The sequence below is a fragment of the Apteryx rowi genome, unplaced genomic scaffold (genome assembly GCF_003343035.1).
Source record: "Apteryx rowi isolate R43461 unplaced genomic scaffold, aptRow1 scaffold_172, whole genome shotgun sequence".
NCBI classification, from domain to species: domain Eukaryota; kingdom Metazoa; phylum Chordata; class Aves; order Apterygiformes; family Apterygidae; genus Apteryx; species Apteryx rowi.
In genome coordinates this window covers 1,210,675-1,233,041 of record NW_020447997.1, presented here as the reverse complement: position 1 = coordinate 1,233,041, position 22,367 = coordinate 1,210,675, and the positions used below count along the sequence as shown (strand labels likewise).

The following is a 22,367-nucleotide window of genomic DNA, read 5'->3' as shown; positions in this document are numbered from 1 at the left end:
ATTCCGCCTTACTGAGGGACAAATTATCCTGGCATCTCTAGGTTAGACACATTATTATGACAAAGCGGTGACATCTTCAAACTACTTTAACATTAGAAAATAACAATAGACTAAACACACTGTATTTGAATTGCCTTTTGCAAGCGTCACCATAAAAACATTGATGAATCCTTTTTTCTTGATATTATATTCAGTATATGCAGGCATATCTTTAATAGCATGAAAATATAGAGCAAATTAAGAACTTTAAAAAAGAACATTAAGGATAATTGGAAAAACATTTTTATATGATACCTCTCTATTAAATAACAAAGCTTAAAACTAGATCTAAAAGCTTTCCTTATCTTGTCTAGCTTTACTCTGCATTTTTTTATTTATTTCAATTATAGAAAAAAAATTCTAGAGTATAATGCATGTGAAGTTTAGAAGAGTAAACATAAACTTTAAGTTATTTCCTTTTGTTATATCAGGTATACTGGTACAGATCTCATTTCAGCTAAAGAAACATTGACTATGCAACAAATCAGCAATTACATCCATATTACTTACAAACTGCAAATTCAAATATATAACCATTCTAATCTGACCCACCAAATATATCTAATTACCATGTAAAATTTAGAAATAATTAGATGTGAAATGCAGTAACTAATAAAGCAGTACTTTTTGCACAAAGCCTGAAGTAGTACAACATGTATTTTTCTCACCAACTAATAATGCATCTTTTATAAAGATACTACATGAAATTCTATGTCCATTAGAGACAGCTTCCTTTCAGCCATACAAATGTAATAATGAAGCAATTACATTAATAAATTATGGACATACAATCCAAAGCAGCTCATTAAAGGAAGAGCCTGTGGGCTTGTTCTTTCAATAACAGCCAGAGCTGTATGTCTGGAAAACTGGGAAAAGGTTTAATAACATTACAGTTCCTTTGTTCAGAGAGCTGAAAGTAGTTACCTTTTAAAGAAAGGGTTTTATTTAAGAAAAAGAGTGCAGCTTGCACAGCTATTAAAATACCCAAATATTTCCTTTCTAATTAAAAAAAAAAAGAAAAAGAAAAAAGCCATCTCCAGTTTCATAAAAGCCCAGAGCTGCCATAACTGTGCTGGAATTCTCTTTTAAAAATATAATGGCATCAGTGAATAAGGTTATAATTACAAATTTTCACTTCACACAGATATTTTGGGTCTTGGATCTATAGTCTCCCTCTGCATTACTATCATTCCCTAACTTGGGAATAATGCTTAGAGTCCAACTTATTTTTGCAAAGCATTAATGAAACAACTTCAGACTATTTTGGCTCAGCTGAGCGTTCAAATTTTTATTTGGCCAAAACTCCACTTTTAGAGACAAGACCAAAGTTATGGTTTTAATGAGTGCTTACAACTGAGAGGACTGAGTATGCCACTTCCCACAGCACAGCATCAGCTGAATATTAAGCAGAAAGGCAAACTATTACGAAAAGAAAGCAATCTTTTATTTAGAAGTGACTTGAAGCCCATGCGCCTAGTTTCGATGACCTTTTTTAATGGAAAAAGTACTATTTCCTTAACGTAAGCCCAGGGCAAAACTATTTGAGTGGTATTTCTCACAAAGAGGGGGAAGACAAGAAATACTCATTCTCGTCTCCCTCAAACCACCCAGCTGCAACCTGCAGTTTGTAATCACACCTCTAGCAACGCTGGTGCTCTGCAGTAGGGCGGCGTATTGCGTTTCCATGCCTGCGCAGGTTGCCAGATGGCACCGATTTCCTGCCTTCCTCCTCCCGCTCCCCCTCCTGGAAGTTTGTGCACAAAATCCACCAATTACGTTAAAAAGCATCCTGGCACCGCGAGCCCCACAATTAACAACTGCAGCTTTTAGTGCAGCACCAACAGAGCAGCACGAGCAAACAAATAAGCCAGGCAAGCGCGCGGATTTGCAGGGGGCATCGCCAGCGACGGCTGCAGCTCTGAGCGCCTGCCCAGCGCCCCCCAGCCCTCACCCCCTTGCTGCCCCGTCAGACGCGCGCCGGAGCCAGCCAAGGGATGTGCCTGCCTGGCGGCGCTCGCTGAACCCTTCTGAACGCCCCTCAGCCCGCGAGGACCGCTCTGAAAATACCAAGGCTTCCACCACCCAAATCTGTATCTGAACTTCACATACAGATACGGAGTCATTAAAACTATGCAAGACCTTCAGCTTTGGATGTGTTTACATAAAATTAGAAATTAAATGACGGTAGGAAAGATGAGACACACACTACTGCCTCATGATACTTGGGGGGGGTTCATCCAGGCTTACATCACGTTGTTTGCAAAGTTTTTTGCTTAAAATCATAAAAATAATATTGCTAGTCCTTATGTACCCAGGAAACAGAAGGTCAAATATTCAAAAGTGAACTTCTATACTTAAATGTCTCATGAAGCTACAATCTCTCAATGCTTTAAATGGGAAACAGGGTGCTCAAACTCTAATTTACAATTAAAGGATAGGTAAATTAAAGACTTAGTCAAATCTAAAATAATAAGACTGATAAATAAACAAAGAGCTGATTACCATAGAGGACAATCAAAATGAAGGCTAAAATGCTCCAAAATATATTATTTTAGTATACATAAAACATTTGTTTTATCTGTAATAATTTTTTGGGGTCAGGACAAAAAATGGCTACCAGGAGTATAAATAGCAATAAATATAGTAGTAATTACTTTACATTGTGCTTCACTGTGTTCTTAGTGACTCATCTGGGAATAAAGATAAAAGTCCAGATTCATAAATGAAGGTAATTAACTACTGGAGCAATTTACCAAAGGCTTGATACAGTCTGTATCACTGGAATTAAAGGGGGGGGAGGCGGAGTATAATCATACAACAGATGCTAAATTTGTGCCTGAGCAGGATTTCAGTATTACTTGCTTGTATCTACTACTGTTTTACCCACTAGAATCCCAAATAAGGAATGCAAATCAAAGTGCAGATTGTGGAGAGTTTTACATCTGACAGAGGTTGCGACAGGCAGGCATGGGGAAACCACATATTCGGAGATCTCAAATTTGTATTCTAAAACCAGGAATTAGCTAGCTCTTTCACAGTTATAAAGTTAGGTGGGGCATCTAATCAGGGAGCCCCAATTAAAGTCACTTCTTTTCTCCACCCATAGAGCTCTTTTCAAAATTTGCCTTGATGTTAAAAAGAACAACAACTTTCTAGTCTGACCTGCCTTTTCAGCAGAACAAGGATACACAAGACATTTTTCATCAACTAATCACTAAATCAAAAAAAACCCATTAATCCCCTCATTACTCAATTCAACATGGATTTTTCAGTTACAGAAAAAAATGCCCAAAGCAGCTGTTCAGGTATGCCACGTCAGATACTCATTAATCCATTAAAGTCCACAGAAAATCAGAACAGTCTCCATTAAACATGAGTGAAGTCTGAACAATGCAAGTTTTCTGAGTGACATTATATGCATACATATGCATATGATGGTACTTTACATGCAATAACTTTATTAATTTATTCATCTGGATCACACAAACATTCTGCTAAGCTCACTCTCTGTGTCCTTCACTATGAGCTAATTTTATTCAAAAAAAAGCTCTTGCAAAAAAGTGACCAGCAGCCAGGAGTCTGCAGGGATATATCCAACAGTAAAGAATGGGAAAAGAGACTGTGGTATGAACTTTAAATAATTTAACAAATTGCACTATAGGAAAGAACAGGGTTAAAGTTACATCATCTTGCTTGTAATTCTAGTTCTTTGTTAAACAACAAATTTAAGTCAATGGAGCTTTCACAGTGCTCTCTATATGGAGAACAGCTGTTCAACTTTTACTAGACAGCTGAGGCCACGGTGTCTGTGAAAGCTGCCCTGGCGCTAGGAGCTGGAGGCAGCTGCCCCCGGTTCATCTCCACGCTGGAATGCTCCTGACCGCTCGTGCCGCCAGCGCACAAAGCGCAGGTGACAGAGGTGGCTGCAGCACGCGGCGTTTACTTTGAAAAATGCCAGAAATTCTTCCCCCATAGAATGAAAACATTCATGAAAGCTATGAATGAAAAGCTCTCCTGTTTTAAAATTGAAGGATCTCGCAGACTACTGTATTTTCATTAGAGGGCACACACATCTGCTGTGTTTGTCACTGAAAGCTGCTGCACAGTTTTTATGTACGCGTGTTGTTTTTCTCCGGTGCTACAGATCAGCACAGATATTTGTAAGAGCTGGGACAATGTAGGATGACTCAAGGCTTTCAAACATTATTTTAATAAGCTAATTTTCAGAGCCAGTTGCTAGAACTTAAATGAATGTTCATAACAAAATACTTAAGAATTTGGATAAGTTTGGATTTAGTACAACAGAAAAATAAACAAAATATATAAGAAAATATGCAAGCAAGGATGCTACTACTGATTTCATTGTCATTGCAAAGAGGATGTTTTCAAAACAGCAAGCAAGTTATTCACAAATAGCTAGTCTCTACCTGTAAGAGGTGATGGTGATCCAACTGGTGTCGATGGATTTGATGGAAAACTACTGCTGGTATGATCAGGAGAATAAATCTAATAACAGAAAAAGAAGTTTGTATATCAATACCTGTCACAATACCAGTAAAAAAAATATTGCTATCTGGATTCCTTTTCATGCTTGATACCGGACTGATAAAAACAATTTGGCCCATCAATCACAGTCCTACTTTATTACATGCAAGGTTCTAAAAATGTCCAGAGAACTTACATTTTCAAATAGTTGTCAAAACAAGCATAGTGACACAAATATAACTGATCTTACTTGTACTTTAACAACAGCAGAAATTACAGCCTTTTTTTTGTCATTCAAGGGGAACTGTACATGTTAAGAGTTAATAGTACACAGATAATTATAACAAACAAACCATCAGGAAAACGTGGAGAAATAATGACTTCCCAATCTTCAGAGAGGTAAAAGATTTTATCAAAGTAAACACATGTTGGTTACCTTTTAAAAATTAATCTTTCACAAAGGAAAATATGGAGAAAACATTCAGCTCTAGTTGGTTTGTACCTAGCAAACTAAAACCATCTGAAATTTTGTTGCTCTTACTACATATTATGGCAAATACAAATTTTTCTCTTTTTTTATACATATATGTGTCTGTGTGTTTGTGTGTATGTATAGATATATATCTATCTCAATTGCTCCCATAAGATACTAGTCTATTCTTTAAATCACCACTTGCAGTAAGTTATCCCTTGATATTCTTTAATATAATAGAGAAGTTGAGATAAAATTAGAAGCCATAATGCTTAAAATTGTAAATGAAACTTAGAATTCCAAGATTCTTTGAAAATTCATTTTGAAAAGGGAATTAGGTTTAGCAGCTGACTGTGAATTTAGAACATATTTTTATAGGTCATCAGTTCAAACCTGTTTTACTTGAGCACAGACCAGGATTTGTTAGTCATCAGATGGCAGTTTAAAAAAAATCCTCACTGGCAGTGTGGTTGATGTCTCTTCACACAGACAAATCTGACATTTCAACGTTTAGCTGACGATAAACTGGAACTTGGTTAAGTTGCATATTGTATTTTTTGAACTGACAAAAACAGGATCTGGTAGAGCACATGCTCCTTCCTGGCCTAACATACTTCTACATTAGAAAACACCATCACCTCCCTCATGAAAACATCGCATTCTTTTCATACATGCTAGAAAGAAAATATAAAGAACAAAGGACTTGCAGGACATTGCAGGAATTAGCGCACTGCACATCAGTACAAACATGACTGTGAAGGCCTGGTTAGGCCCCTCTGAACGTCACCGTACAAATTGTCAACAACTCCAAAGACGGCTACGATACTAAAAAATGAAACCAGGTCAGAATAAGCCACCTCAAGTTTTCTTTGAAACCGTTTTCCATCGCTCTACTTGCCAATTTTATTTTACTACGCTTCATAAGCAAAAAACCTACATGAGAAGAAAGCCACGAATAAAATACGATGTCAGACTTCATTCCGCATGCAGTGCCCGGCTGCTGCGCTGTTAAATGACCAATGATGAACAACCCTGACACCTTCTGCCAGGCTTAAACGGTGACATGACTCATTTTCCTGCAACAAATGCGCCGCCTCCTCCCCTCGGTCCCGGGCCAGGCCAGGCAGCGGGGTGCCAATATGCCAGCGCCTAATGAAAAGGCTCCGAGACAAAGGCTGCACAATTGAGAGCCCGCAGAGCCAAACCTCGGAGCTGTTAGTCCAATTTTTTAAACACTACAGTGTACATTTCAGTTAGCCTTTGTTATGTTAATGTTATTGAGTCTAAAGCAACAAAGAAACTTAATTCATGAATTACTTTTAGAAGTCAACTTCCCTACATTTTCTTTTCTTTTGTTAGGGACCAGTGGCTATTTAACCACCGAGAGCACACAAAGGCCTTTCCCCCAGCGCGGAGGTAGGAATCAAAACATAAGTTATCACAAAGAGGGCTGATATAATCAACAAAGTTAAACAGTCCTCCTGTTTGATCTCCTCTAAATTAAAGACCAAGTGTTTTGATTTGGCATTAGGCAATGAAATAAACCAGATGTTTCTGCTGCCGTAGAACCCTCCATGGGCACAATCTTAAAGGGTTATTGTTTGGCAAATGTTCAGGGAAACACATTAGAAATGGCACGAATACCCAGATTTTCTTTTCTTTCTGTCTATACTAGTTCATTATCCAAACTAATGCATAATCCACAGGGCTTTGGGAACTTTGTGTAAATACTTTCATGTACAATTCTCTTTCTTGCCTACCCTGAGATTAAGACCACAATTATCCAGGCTTAAACCTAAAATAAAAGAACCTTTGCAAATGTATTATCTGGCCTTACATGTTTAATCACATACTATTCTGTATGGTCTTTAATACCTAAACTGAAGAACAAATGTCGTATCCTCTGATGTTTCACACATGAAAGGCCTATTGTAAGATGTGCATCAACATTATTTTAGAACTAGAAATTGCTCTTAGCAGTAGTACTGTCTAAAACACTAACAAAAAGGCACTTTTTTTTTAAAGGAGCATTTAACTAAGTTTTTGTTCAGACAGAAAAATATTCCTAGCTTATTAGCAATCGAAATTCATATGCACTACCTTCACTTGCAAGACAGAGCACCTCCCTTCTCTCTACGGTAGAGAGCTGGACTACTTAGGGAGCAGCTGAGAGAAGGGTGCTCTGTCTGTCCGTCCGTCCACGGGTCGGTGGGCGGGGGCATGCGGGCGTTGCGGGGCGGGGGCGCAGACGGACGCCGGAGGGAGGGGAAGCGCGCACCCCTGGCACGCACCGCTCGAGCAGATGGAAAGCATCACCCCCGGCTCCGACAGCAGTGATTTATGGACTGACCTGCCTGCTCCTGCCAAGCAGCAACAGCGGATGACACAACCGCGTTGCCATGACGACCAAAGCCCACCCACCAGTTACATTAAACATTTCTGCCCTGACTTCCACTCGCAATATATTTAGAGTTTTTCCTCAAAACATCAGCCTGGTTTTCTCAGCACAGGCATAAATACCTGAGGATCTTGCAAATAGAGAAAGGACAACAGAATAATTAAGAAAAGGAAAGTAATGGAAAACCTCCAATTCGCACAGGTCTAACTAGCCAACATGTCAAACAGCAAGTCTGGTCAGGCTGCAGAACAACGCGCAGCCCACAACACTCGTAGAGTAATGAACAGCCTGAAGTATGGAAGTATGGCTATTTCTAAGAGTCAAAACGAACCCACTTCTTTTCTGACAGGTCTTAAACAGAAAAAAGAGCATTAACTGCCCTCTGTACTCTTCAGTTGTTATCTACTTGCTGGATCCCCAAAAGCAACAGGGACAACATTCTCCTCCTCAGAGCCCCTAGGTCAAAGTTCTCCTGCCCAATACAGACATTACAGGAGTCCCCCGACATTATCAGCCCTGGTAATCTTTTAACATTCGACCCTTTGAGGGAAGCAGGAGTAACAGGAGCTGCAGGAAAAGGCACTTTTGCATGCGCTGGCATGAGGGCAGGGAAGCAGAATGCAACCGGGGTGCTCTCCTGGGGCTGCAAGAACCCGCTTCTATCTTTCCATCGGAATTAGCCTCCCTATTTGCTAAGCACAGGAAATCTGAAGTGCTTCGCCAGCCACCACCCATAACTCTGCAATTTCTACTATAATGAGAATTAAGCCAGATAGGGAATATAAGAACTGTTTTCAAAATAATCTGTATTAATCAGCTTTTTATAAAAAGCTCTTCTTCATTTGATTGTATTAATGCAAACATAATTGTTGCATCAGTGCAGTATGTAAACAGAGCTTAAAGTAATTTTAACAGAATGAAAATACTTGCAATGTTTCGCATTACCTGCATTATTCCAAGAAGAGTTAAGGTTTAAACTTTATGCATATACAGCCTTTTAAAACCTGTTCCATAAATTACAGCTGTACAACACGGCATTCAAAATTTCTCAGTTTTACAAGGCCACTGAGAAAATATTTTAAACCTTGAGGCAGGATCTGCTCTGAGAGTAATGTTAAAAATATTTGACTTTAACTAGAACAGCATAGGAAAAAAACCTGAAAGATTTGTTTTATGATTAGACCAAACACAGAGGTTTTTGTGAATTTTACTTTGTATATGCAACTTTCTAAATTATATTCATCCTGAATTTTCTGATCATCCGAAAAAAAAGGTCTGAACAAATCTACAAATAAAAGCATTGTATCTCACTTGCCTGCTTATGAACATTTGTCTATCATATGACATTGTATCATAGTTCATTATCTTATCTTCACACCTAAAACTACTGATTTGATACTAGAAAATGAATGAAAACATAAATAATGGAAGCAATGATCAGTATGTTTAAGATCTGAATATTCTAATTACTACTTACAGATGCCAATGCCTTTCCAAGTGCATCACCTGTCTGTGAGCTCCCAGCACCATTTCCTCTGTTTCCTGTGACATGGAAAGTAAACCAACACTTATTTTTAAAGCTGAAGTTTTACTTACTTTTATTATTGTATTCATTACATACAGTGAGGAACCACTTTTTAAACAGGATATTCTAAGGAAGTCAATGTCAATAGAATCAATTGGCATTATATTTAAAAATTAAAACAATTATTTTAAATTTAGGTGCTCCCCTCTTAAAAATCAAACAGAGTATCACCATGATAAGTTGAGGACCAACAAGTGAAGGTAATTAAGAAGACAAATTACTACATGTCATATCACAGATTAATTTCAGTGACATGTAAAATGAAAACCAAAATAATAAGAAAGTTATATGACTACACCTGACTCCTAACGTGTAAGTTAACACTAAAGTGCTGCACATTTCATTAATGCTAGAAGCCGAACTCACTGAAGATGCAAGGGCTCCTTGTGTGCTTCCTTGCTCCTCTGCTCTATTTCTGTGCTGTGCTCTCATCTTTATTTTAGAAAATCCCTGAAAGGCTCTTTATCCATCAAGGTTTCTGTCACTCCTGCCATTACTCTTCCCTTAGTTGTATGTCGGCAGCTTTGTGCGCCCTTTCACTTCAAACACCATTAAACCAAGTGGAGGTCTAAAGCCCAACTAACTGGAAACACAGAAAAGACCTGAATTCCCTGAAATATGGGCTTTACTGTAGAAGATAGATCCTCTGAAAGTGAATCTTATTTCTGTACCAATCAACTTCTAGTGTCAACAACTTATTAACGTATGTGGGACATTCACACCAGAAATCCAAATGATGCAACGCTCATCTCATTTCACATGTTGTGGCAGACTTGGATTTTCCAGCCTTGAATTTCACATGCAGATTCATTAACTGAGATCTGTTTAAAGATCCAACTCTAAAACATGTTCTGAAATCAAAGTCAATATAGTCACTCCAACTAAATTCTGCTTACTGAAAATGAAGCTAAGTACAAACCATATCAAATTGGAAAGGGATATCTACAGCCATTTGATTTCTACAGTTGTATCTTAAGAGATGATGTAGTACATAATTACATCTAAAATCTTAAGGAAAAGAAAAAAAGAAAAGGAAAACTTTGAATACAGGAGGCCTGCATTTCATTTCTTCTGACTGTTTCCAAGTTGGTCAAGAGGAGAAGGAAGGAAAGAGATCAAAACATTCCATACTTATCAAATATGCACAAGGAACAGATCATCATCCTATATTTTGTGCTTTCTAGGTAGGCGCTGAAGAGCCTAAACTAGCCACCATACTGACTAGTCACTAATCTTTAAATCAGTTAAGGGAGGAATTTACGATACAGTTTATCAAGCTCCCTAAAGCCCAAAGAAACATTCTTCCTGCCTTTTTCCTGCACAGTATCTTGGTGATACAGCAGCAGCTCTGAAAACCGCAATACCAGAACCACCATAATGAATTTGTACATATACTTAACTATGGAAGGATAATCACTGTTAAATGAATTAAATGAATACGGTTTCTTAAGCATGGATTTGGCCACGAAAGCAAGTAAATCAGTAAGACTTAAGTTGATTGCAAACCAATTTGCTACACCTCAGCCATACTGAGGACAGAAGTGTCATAGTGGTTTAATATCCCTGACTACAAGCACCCCATAAATTAAATAGTATTAATTCTGTGCACAGTATAGCCTTAACTTCCTTCCCCTGTAAAATTATGTATAATAAAAAAATAAAAATAAAAAAGGCATGATGAACTTTTTACCCAGAATATTATCTGATCCATTGACAGGTGGAGTGTGTGAGGCAGCTACATAAGGTGAACTGCTGGTACTGCCACGATGGAAGCTGGACATTGGAGGAAGACTGGCATTTATATCTGTAGGTGAGACTGAATGTGGGGGATAACTCTAGAGAGAAAAAACAGACATAAGACAATTTAGTAGTCTCCAAATAGATATTGATATTTTAAGATACCATATATACAAGACCCAGCTCTTTACCCATTATTTAAGAAAGCTACTCATCCACCCTTTAAATGGACCACTAACTACAGAGTCACAGATTTTCATTACACAATAGACCTAAATAAGAGGACATAAATCTACTATTGTAAGACTGAGTTCTGACAACAGGGTTTTTAATTGATATTGGTGAGCAGCAAACAGGAAATGAACTTTTGTAGGTGAAATCTCCATGTACGAGCATGAGGACCATAACTGGTGCTGGGTAACTCACCAAGCGGTCATGCGTGGGCAGGCTGCCATAGCTGCCGGACTGGGACATGTGGGAAGACGAGCCCCCCAGCATTCCTCCGTAACCGGGCTGGCTCATGCCGTTGGATGAACTCCAGAGGTCAGAAGAACTGTGGGTCCCATCTTTTTTTTTTTTTTTTAATAAACAAAGAAAAGAAAAGAAAAATACATTTCATGTGAGAGTACTGAGTTCTCCTTTCCTTTAGAAAATTATTTTAAAGGAATACATAATTTAGCTACTCAGACAAACATCAATAGGGAACTGGTGAATAGCTTATATTGTGTCTCCTATTTTTCTGCTACCACACTTGCTGTATTTATATAATAAACAAAAAAACCCACCAACCCTTCCCTCTCCAACCCTCCCCCCAAAAACCCACCAGAGGCTTTATAGCTGAAATACAATCCAACCACAGCTGAGAAAATACCAAGTACTTCTGCTAATTACACAGACTTTCAGTAGGGCCAGATTTATATCAAGAGAGTTGATAAAAATTCCAGACTAAAAGAAATAATAAAAAGGGGATGGAGAGGACAGATGCTTGGTTAAGCAGAGCTCACCATAAACACACAGTGCAAAACATCTATGAACCTAAAATAAGCAATTTATAGTTTAAAATACCTTAGTACCATAAAAAAACATTTCATAAGCAGATTTAAATAACTGAAACGGCTATATTACATAAGCCTGAAACCCAAGCGTGTCAATGCACTTTCCTTCAGTGGCACAAAGTGAGGTGCTCTGTACGCTCCTGTACTCAGGGACCAGACTTGCAACGTACTCCAAAACTTCAGACTACAGTATGAGCTACTTACATGACACAAAGCCAAGGAAATGAATTCTGCTGTAGGGTTGTTCGATTCTCCCCCCCCCCCCCCTTTTTTGGCATGCCGGACATACAGGCATTTGAGAACTTTGCCTGTTAGCTGATACTGTACAGCCAAATTCCTGAGCAGTCGAGAAGCCCTCACCTCATTTTTCTCCATCACTGCGGTGTGCTGCTCTGCAGCCCCCACAAATCAAAGGATGGGGGATTCTGTCCATCTGGCCTGGTGTATAATCCCCTTAAATTTCAGTCAGCAATTAATGTCACAAGGAAAACTTTAAATCAACAGACAGCTCCCTTCATCTAACTGTTTCAAAAGTATATAAATTTCAGCCACAAGATATAGCACAATATGTTACCTTTAAGTTTAGCCAATCATTCAGGGTAGCAGTAGTTAATCTCAGTTTTCTGCTGAAAGGACAAGTTACACATATCTATATTTAAAAGTCATTTTACCTACCTTGCATAAAGAAAGTGCTAGCAAACATACTGCTTGGTGGCTTAGGAGATGGGTAACTTGGAGATTCTCTGTTGAAATCATCAGAACTTGGGGATGGTGCATACACCTAAAGATTGGAGACCAGCAAAAGCACGTATTTAGTAATATCTGGGTGTCATGAGTCAAGAAACACAACGGAACAGCATACAGGCACAGAGAACCAAACGAAAAAAGGACAGTGTAGCAAACTGCAGCATTTGTTGTCCTTGTTTTATTTGCTTTTTAGCAAGTTGCCGCAGTACAGTGGAGCTACAGTAGAATGATCCTAACACCACACTTTCTGATGTGCCAACTCAACCAGGTGGCCTGATAAAAGCTTGAATGCTGATTTTGCTTTCTAAGTGCACGACTTGCACAGACTTGTTGCTCAAGATTTAAAAAAAAAAAAAAAAAAAAAAAAGGACAAAGCAGCTGGGCCCCCAAGAAATTTTATTTTAAAACAACTGTATGCCTGTCTGAATATTTAATTAGCTGGCATCCCCACGATCAGAAAGGAAAAGCACATCCAATGACAAATGGGAGGATTTTAATGCGACTGCTGCATCATCCATTCAGAAACTTGCGTGCCTTTGTAAAATCATCCACAATATATGTAATGTAAGTGCACGGCCTGTGGAAAAATTTTAAAATTGCAATCTCAAGCAAATTTTTTCATGCTGGCCTAGTGTTAAAGAAAACCAGCATCATTCATTTTTATCAGTGTAATACTAATTTTTTAGTTAACTTTTTTGGAATGAGCATTCTGAACTTGTAAACAACCAATTTTCTCAACAACTCAGACTACATGGGAGGCCAAATAAACATAATGATTAGATGTTTTAACTGCAGTCACTCAAAAAAAAAACAAAAAAAAAACCCCACCCACATGTTCAGGAATAAGTAAATCCAAACAACAAAATCAGTTTTCACAGAAACAAGGACTCTACTTCCTATCCTAGTTGCTCTAAAAGATGCTATTTCTTTATAGCAGTATTTTTAGACAATATACTGAATAGTGCAATATGACTAGTGCACTTAAAGAAAATTAGTTAAAAAAAAAAAAGCAAATTAACAAGTATAGCAGCAAAGAACACCAACACAGAACATTTAAAGTAAAGCATCTGTTTGTTACAAAGTAAAAAGGTGGTATTTTTAGTTCATTTTTATATTGTTCACCTTACTTTTACATACTTAGTGCTTCAGGTAAAGTAAACACATTTATTAAAATTTAACTTTATAACTTCAAAACTTACACAGTGCAACTTACATAGTGTGTAATGCCCTAAAATTCTAAAGTGAATATTTTTATCCATTCCTAGGCAAATAGGGGCAACAACATTATACCTACAACATTTAAGTGCCTCCCTTTCCTTTACAGTATGCTGTTTACCAGTCGAGAGAAGGGACAGGAAAAGCAGCCAAGCAACAGCGAAGCCTCAGCCTCCTACACGACAGACTCCTGCCGCGGAGGCAGGGCGAAGGCTGGGCAGGGCCGCGGGCGGCTGCGGGCGCGGGGCGATGCGGAGCGGGCAGCGGGCACGGCCCTCGCCCCGCGCCCCAGCGCTGCCCAGCGCCCTCCGGGGCCACAGGGGCTCACCTACCGCTCCCTTCGCCTCGCTCGTGCAAGGACATGAAGAATTAAGCTAGGACGGATTTGCCAGTAGTGGCTATGTAGCGAAAGTGGCAGGTAAAAAGACACCTGATAAACAGGAGTCAAGTGGAAAAAAATAGGACTTTTAGTTACGTGTTTGTTTTTACATTTGAATTTTGCATCAAAATAAAGGGAAAAAAGTGTTAATTTAGGGGAAAAACCCTTTCAGGGTGGGGGGGGGGCTTCTGTCCAATATTTTTCTTGCAAATTTTAAATTTCTGGAATACATTTAAAATAGAGATGCTTACCAAATCTGAGTGACAGAATGACAATATGTTATAAGCAGTGTTAACAGTACATATGTATTTACTATATAGGATGAATGCATGTATATTCCATGCCTCAGACATACTTTAACAGAAATGTCAGTCTGTCAAATTGTAAATACTCACAGTCATAAGACTACAAACATATTAGGCAAAACTGGGCTTAATTTACAAGTTCTCTGTTGTGCAGAATAACACAGCATATGCTATAGCTGATGGTTAATCTATCACTGTCACAGGACAGCAGTGGAAACAAAGCTTTATGACATTTAGCATTGACATAAAGATTCACGTTGATTAATGTGGAAGAATCTACAACGACAAATTATACTTCTTTTAAACTGTAACATTATCAATAAGACTTGTAAATAGAAGCTCTGAAATTCCAATATTTTACATAATTTGATGATTTATAAAAAGTGATTAAACAGTATCTCAAAAGTGAAATTAAATTAAAAAAAAACAACCCTAACTCCTACAAATGTATCCTTTACAGATACACATGTACAAGCCATTAACATAATAAAAATGTTACGAATTATATTAATGTCAAAGAGGCCCTTCCAAACAGCTACATGAAAGTTCTAGCACAGACGCATAACTTTATATAGTTTCTACTTGTTTTGGTATCTTAACTATAGCTTGCAAAAACATAGCTGCAATGTTATGAAGCTGCACTTGTGCCAGTCTAGATTTTTTAGATCAAAGAGTTCTTGCGGCAAAACACAACTGATGTGGTCTCAAAGACTTCATTAACTCCAGATGTGGGGAAACAGCCAGCCAATTCCACAAAAAGAGCAAGTCTCTTTTGGTTACAATCAGAACTACCCACAAATTAAAACCAGTCCTCTGATGTCATCTGATCACCTGCAGATGAGCGCCAGGTTTTTTTCTGGTTAATGACCTAATCATAATTTTTATGTTGTGTTACTACAAACAAAATTCAAAAGCAGAGAAGAAAATTTGCTAAGATTAAACTAAGGTCCACAAAGTGCAAAATACGAAGTTTTTAAATCAAAAAGTTGCCAATAGAGGAACGATATTTTGCAGTCAGGAAGAGCTGTACTGGGTTGGAGAGCTCATTCCCTCCCAAAGCACTGCGTGCACGAGGACCCCGGTCCAGCAAAGCGGAGCCTCTGTGGCTGCTGGCCGCGGGAGGCCCACAGAGCTGCTACGGCGCGAGGGGACCTGGGCTCCAGTTGGAGGCGTTCTCCTCTGCAACAGCTGAGTAAGGCGGTTATAAATATGACGTGGCTGCTCAAGATGTCCTCTTTTAGGACTCTATTAAACTGATAACAGTGACATCCAGGGGGCAAACTAGTGTTTCCTGGCTGATGTTCCCATTAAGATGAGGAATACTGTTGAAAGTTCACCGTGTCTAAAAAGTCTTGAAAGATGGTTTTCTTTAACAGGTCAGAGAGGAGCCCATCTCCTGACCCCCTTCCACATGCTACACCTGAGGGCACAGGACACATCTCCAAACTGCCAAGCAAACCACTCGCCGAGTATGAACGGGAAATTCCCTCCAGATAAACACATGCCAAATACAGCTTTTTAAATGACTGATCAAGTGGAGGACTCGACTTTTTTGGAGCTGTGCTAGAATATACATTAATCCTCCAGCCATAATATTTCTGAAGGCAAGATGGCCTCAGCAGAGGAAAGTAGGACAAATCAGTTGCAAAGGACATGAAGGCAGAGATCCATTTCTGTCTCTTCCTCAGCCTGAGCTGTTTCACATTTCTCCAGTCAGAAAGGCGGGATGATGGCTTGATGGCCAAGGTTTGGTTTTTTGTTTTTTTTTGGAAGGTGAAACTGAGTTCCAGAAGATAGAACTGAAAGGACATTACCCTACTAGATCAGGTTTAAACAAAACATATGCATCTAGTTCTCAGATCTGCAGTTGTTCTTAACATATTCAATGAACACTATCATAAAAGTTAATCATTTAAAGACTTAACGTACCTAAAATGTATCAAAGGATTATTCAATGTGCTTTTATTTACTAATATAGGCATCAATAACATGAACATTATTCTGAAGATCTGGGTTTACCAGATTTTACTCTGTTACAAGTAAACTTCAAGTCTCATTCTATAAATGCATTTAATATAACACTTGCAGTCCTCCTATTGGCATACTTTCTCTCAGGCAATTTTCCCTTAATGTTTCAAATTTTTAAATATTTATCAGTGTTTAATATTAATGTTAAGAGCATATTAAAAAATAGGAATGAAGTAATCAAAATTTACTTCCGATGAGCTCATGCTAACTCAAGTTAAAGTCTCCCATCACGCATGCTGTTTACAAAATTATGAACTGTGCTACTCATATAAGTCTAGTTATTAGCAATTCTTGGAAGTTCAGGAAAATATTAGCATGCAGCTGCAGACAGACAATATTCTGAAACCAGCAGAAAGGGATAACCAATTCTGCAGCTTGCAGACTCTGCTAACTGGCCTATCTACATTCCAGCTGCATCAGTCATGTACTGAGCAAGTGCGCACTGATGAATGATTTGTACATGTGGCAAAATTTTACAGTATATTATCTGCAGGTTTTGTGGCAAAAAACGATTCTGCTGAAAGGCAGCTCTGGGAAGAGGAAACACTGTTTTTGTGTTTATTATATTTCTGTCGAAAGCATGCACTACAGGAATGTAGAATGCTAACTACAGTTTTCCAGTCTTCTCGTTAAAGCAAGGCAAAAAGTTGCCAAAAACCTCCATTTTTGGCTAGCTAATATTTAAGCAAGACAATAAACTGAAGAAGAGCCATAATATACAAGATTCAGTACATCATGTCCTAAATTCTACTTTCTGTTTCCAGTACCAGCTGTGAGGTTCATGTGTTTTATACCCTCTTCTCACAGCCCAGAAGGAAAATAAAACACTCCTCAGAGCACAGAGCATCAGTCTCATCTGCAAATCTGCCCATAATTTTTAAAGATGGTATAAAATTCAAACTCCTTGAAGTAGCTAGACTGAATGCCATCTTAAATAAATGTTTATGCAGTTTAGGCATGCTATACATGCCTTTTTGGGTATTTCTGAAATGCAGAATCCTACTGCAATGATACATAACAAGTTCTCCTCAGCTTCTTCAGCAGTAAACAACAATCTTAAAGTCACATTAAAAAGTGAGAAGCCAACTCACTGTAACTCCAAATTCAGCGTACAGAAACTTTTTGGTTTGTTCTTTGATTTTTTTTTTTAAGTTGTAGTGTGAGGCAGAGAAGGGAGGGACAAGAAGGTGAGGCAGCAAGAACACCACCAGAAATACATACTTGTATATAATGTCTGCAAAGTCTTTTTCTAATATATTTGCTAAGCAAGCTCTCTTCCTCCCATTTTCAGATTCAAACTAGACTGTCACTAAATAACACATACAGCTGAGTCTTCAGAAATTCCTGTTTAAATCCAGAAATTGTAAGAAAACAAAAAATGAGGATAAATTAAACTAATCAGCCTGCTTCACAGCCTGCTCACTATTTATCAGAAAATGATTACAGCTGTGATAGGAATGCCTATCACCAATACCAACTACAGCAGTAGATATGAGGCTGTCTTTTGCTTTTGTTTATCTTTTCCCTGAACTCACGAATACTCTCAGTTTCTGCAACTCAGACTATTACACTTCTACAGACTGACTTCAATGCGCAACGTGGGATCGCAAGAGCAGATACGCTGTGCTGCACAGACAGGCGCGCGCCGCTCTTCAGCGCTCACATTTTGAGCAACACGGCTCCATCCCGCGTGGCACCTGATGCCATCGCTGGCTGCCGTCGCCTGCGCAGGGAAACGGGCGCAGGCGTCGTGCCGAGGCATCGTGGAGCTGGCGGCCGCGGGGGGCCCTGGGGGGACCGCTCTCCCACGCTGGCAGCTCTGCTCCGCCGAGCCGGGCAGAGGAAACGCTCCGGGCTGACGCATCCCAACTCGTGGCACGTTTTGGGGGAGCGGGGAGGGGAAAGGAGAAGAGGGTGCAGAACAGAAGAAAATCCTGCTGACCGGGGTTTACTGCCGCTCCTTATTCAATGTCCACAGCAGCGTACCCCTAGAGACTTTCCAGATGATCTTGTATTTGTCCCGACTTACAAATATCAGCTTTGACCTTGTCTAAGTTGCTGAGGGCAGCATATGGTACAGAACAGATTTAATTGTACTTTTCTCCCTGTATACTAACTAGTCCAATACTAATAAAAGCAGAATTGAATCACTCTTGTTAGCACCTGGTTACTCTAAAATTTACAAACTGAAAACATTTTATATTGATGTTAAAAGACTTGGCACATTATTTATCACATAACAGCTACAAATAAAAGTGTATTGTCATGTCATCTAAGCATTATACAGTATTATTAAATATATATCTCAATATTATAACTCAAAGAATGATGACTGCAAGACAGGCCACATTGCATCTACTAAAAACATATCCACACACATGTATGCATATATAGATACACACACACACACACACACTTACACATACACATTCATAAATGGTCTATGCTCTAAAAACTCTCAAGGAACCACATTTTCTCCAACCATCTCCACATAAGCTAGCTTACAAAACAGAAAGCACAAAACATTAAGTATTTTCAAAAGTGCAGCTCTTATGAATTTTGTACTCCCTTCCTTAATAGCTATTGTAGCAATTTACTATGATACATGCAGTAACTCCATTTAAGTGAAGTGCTCAATGAAATCTTCACCTAGGCTGGGAAAACACAGTATTTATTCAATAATAAAACACAATTGTATGTAGACTAGTGTACCAAATTAACCCATGCTATGCACAGAATGCAACAATACCGTGTAATACATTCACGAGTTTGTTCTCATATGAAACAATAGTCATAGGTCACAAAAAACATAATCAATGCTGTTTCTTAAAGTGATTTGATTTTGGAAGGGATAACTGACATAGTACTCATTGGGATCAATTTTAAAATAATCCTATGGTAGGACTGTTAGATCCCTTAGAAAGTACATTTAGAAAATAACCAATTTATTTTTAAATGCTCAAATGAACTGAAAAAGCAGAAAACTATCTTTTTATTCTTTAACTTTTATTCTTTATGCACAAACAAGAAAAAAAGCTTCCTCTATTTAAATATTATTTTGGTGCCCTTGATTATTATAAAATTTAAACAAAAAAGCGCAACACTGAATGATGACGTTTGCTTAATCATTTACTGGTTAAAAAAATGAATGATCTTTAAACTGTTAAAAAGTGTCATGTGCTATTATTGTCCCATCAAAAATATGTGCTGTTATTTTTTCCTCAAACATCTGTTCAGTTTTTTTTTTTTTAATGTGGGTTGGAAGTTTTGATTTTGTGTCTATAGCCTAGTTTTGTAGAAATGAAAGTAAAGGTGAAACTTTAAAGAAAAAAATAGATGATTTTTTGCTGTACTTTTCAAAGTTTGTCAAAAAACTCTACATGAATTAAGCTTCCCTCTTGTAAGCCTTTGAAAAATTTAGAAAATATTTTTTGCATATCAACAGGTGAAGCAAAAAAAAAAAAGACTGAATTTTCTGGATCAGTGCAAGTACTTTATTTTCTTTCTGAAACAGATTATGATCTTTTTTCTTTTTAAATTGGGAATGATTTCTTGAAACAGATGTATTTTATAATACCTAGTGCACATAAAGGTAAAATTTTACTTCTTGGCAGGGGTTTTGCATCAAAAAATAGTTTTCACTTTCATGTGTCTCTTCTAAAATGTACCAAAAGTTACATAAATTAAATCTTTAACAGTTAAAAAAAACAACAAAAAAACAAGTAAACAACAAAACAACCCCCCCCACACACAGACATTTTAAAACTTTTAATTTATGTGTCAATGCACATGAAACCATCTATTGCGGTGCTCAGAATCTTGTTTTCTAGTTTAATATTAAGCTATATTCTGGTTTACAAAATTAAAAAGTTTGAAAAGAATATAACATTTAATAAAAAGTTTAAAACACCACATTTTCTACGTGTCATTTCCCACTTGTTTTGCTTGTGAATAAATCAGATTTTATGTACATCAATGGATATCAAGGCATGTTGATATCCAAAACCTAATACAATAACTCAAATAAAAAGCTCAAAAACCTCAGAAAATGAAGCAGATGCCATTAACTCCTAATAGATCAAGCAATACAACTAAAAGCAAGACACATCAAAATCAGGGTATATACTGTTTTCTAAGTATGGAAAGGTTTATACAAAGATTTGACACCTACGCTAAGACGTGCTTAAAAAACAGTAATATAAAAATCAGCCCCCCAACTTCACATATCCTGCTTCTATGTATTTAAATTAATCAATAATTTATTTGAACTTGCAAAATTCCTGGGAGAGAAAATGCTAAAAGCTAGTGAGACACACAAAAAAAATTTAAATAAAACCTCAGGCAACATGATATAGGAGCATCATATGATTTGTCATCTATTTACTAACTCTTCAAGCTCATAAAGGTCACCTCTGACCCATAACAGGCACATGCTATCAATTTTCAAGCCATGCTCCCCTACAGTACCAGCACTTCCATCTACTATATGCCTGGAAATACTTAATAAGATCAAAGCCTTTTCTCCTGCTACAAGAACAAAGAGAAATGTTGTAATAGAGTGATCTGTGCTCTAGAAAAAATAAAATCAAAACTCCATGCAAGTTATATTCCCTTTGCTTCAGGGGTACTGTATAGTTAATTTTACTTAAGTCTTATATATATCTTCACATAAAACTTCAAACAGACTGTTTTAGCTTAGGAGCAGACATGAAAGAAAAATAATTTCATATTTGAAAGACAGCTGGCATTTATACCAAAGGAAATGAAATAGAGACCAAGCAATTTTGCTTATTCTCCTAACCTCTCTTCCAGCATCTTTTCTGTTATTCAAGAAGCTCATACAGATCATCCTTAATGAATATAAAGATCCATAGTTTAATTACCATTGAACAAAAGTGTTGGCAAAAAGTTTACTAATAAAGGCAAAGCTCATGTAGGCCCATGGGAGGAAAACATCAGTTTAAAAAAAAAGAGAGAGAGAGAGAAAGAGAGAGAGATCAGCATCTCCCTTTTCCTATTTAATGTTATTTTTAATAACAGAAGAAAGGCAAAACCACATACAACAAACACTGAAACAAACTACCACACTATAGTAAATTTACTGTTCAAACTATACTCCCCCCCCCCCCTTTAGAAGTTACAGCATTTTGTTTTCTCCAGCGGACACGGCAGGATTTGGGCCATTTCGAGCCCCCGCAAGCAGAACGGCAAGGCGGGGAGGAGCAGCGCTAACGCTGCCTCGCGGGCGCTGCACCGCTGGGATTCCCCAGCCCCCGGCAGCTCGACGCGCTCCCGAGGCAGCGGCCGCAGCTCAAAACCTCGAAGCCAGCCACTAAACCCAGGAATCATTTCAGCGTAGCCAGGCACGCTGACGCGCAGCAAGCTGGGAGCACGCAGAGCGGCAGAGAAAAAGCAAAACTTCTCGACGCTCTCAGGCAAAAGCTGCAGCGAGGCCGGCGAACAAGCCGCGGCGCAGATTTGTGAAGCGGAGCAACTTTGGTGCCGAGGGTCAGAGCGCCGCCGCGATTGGGAACAGATGGCGCAAGAGCGAGGCGCGCTCGCAGCCTCCAGCTCCGAACAGGAAACACAAGCCTCGCTGGCCGCTGCCCTAATCGTTCCCAGAGCCCCATACTTGTTGTTTTTATAAATAACTGAGGAGACTTTCATCTCCCCCACCCCCGCCGCACCGAGCGGCCAACAGCCCGGACGCGACTCCCTGCAAGGCGGCCGGGATCGCCCGCGCCCTGCGCGGACCCTGCCCCGCGGAGCAGGTCGCGCCCGAGCGCAGCCCCCGAGCCCGGCCGCCGCCCGGGGACGCCCGCGCCCCGCCGCGCCCGCGGACAAAGGCGCGCCTCACCGTCTTCCCGTTGTAGTAGTACATGAGCGAGCTGCCGCCCGCGCCGGGCACCGGGTACGCGCAGT

The 22,367-nt window shown here is 38.8% G+C and overlaps 1 protein-coding gene across 11 annotated transcripts in view; it reads right to left on the bottom strand.

Moving 5' to 3' along the window:
- Nucleotides 1-22,367, bottom strand: part of TCF12 (transcription factor 12) — a 183,158-nt gene that overhangs the window by 19,462 nt on the left and 141,329 nt on the right. For 9 of the 11 annotated variants that reach the window (XM_026060890.1, XM_026060891.1, XM_026060896.1 and 6 more), the window contains 5 exons: nucleotides 12,447-12,552; nucleotides 11,143-11,282; nucleotides 10,670-10,814; nucleotides 8,872-8,936; nucleotides 4,467-4,545 (listed from right to left, as the gene is read on the bottom strand). In XM_026060890.1, coding sequence (XP_025916675.1) covers nucleotides 4,467-4,545; nucleotides 8,872-8,936; nucleotides 10,670-10,814; nucleotides 11,143-11,282; nucleotides 12,447-12,552 — 535 coding nt within the window. Of the gene's footprint in view, nucleotides 1-4,466; nucleotides 4,546-8,871; nucleotides 8,937-10,669; nucleotides 10,815-11,142; nucleotides 11,283-12,446; nucleotides 12,553-22,302; nucleotides 22,361-22,367 lie in introns of those variants that run through there. The other 2 variants (XM_026060900.1, XM_026060901.1) reach the window with 1 other exon arrangement.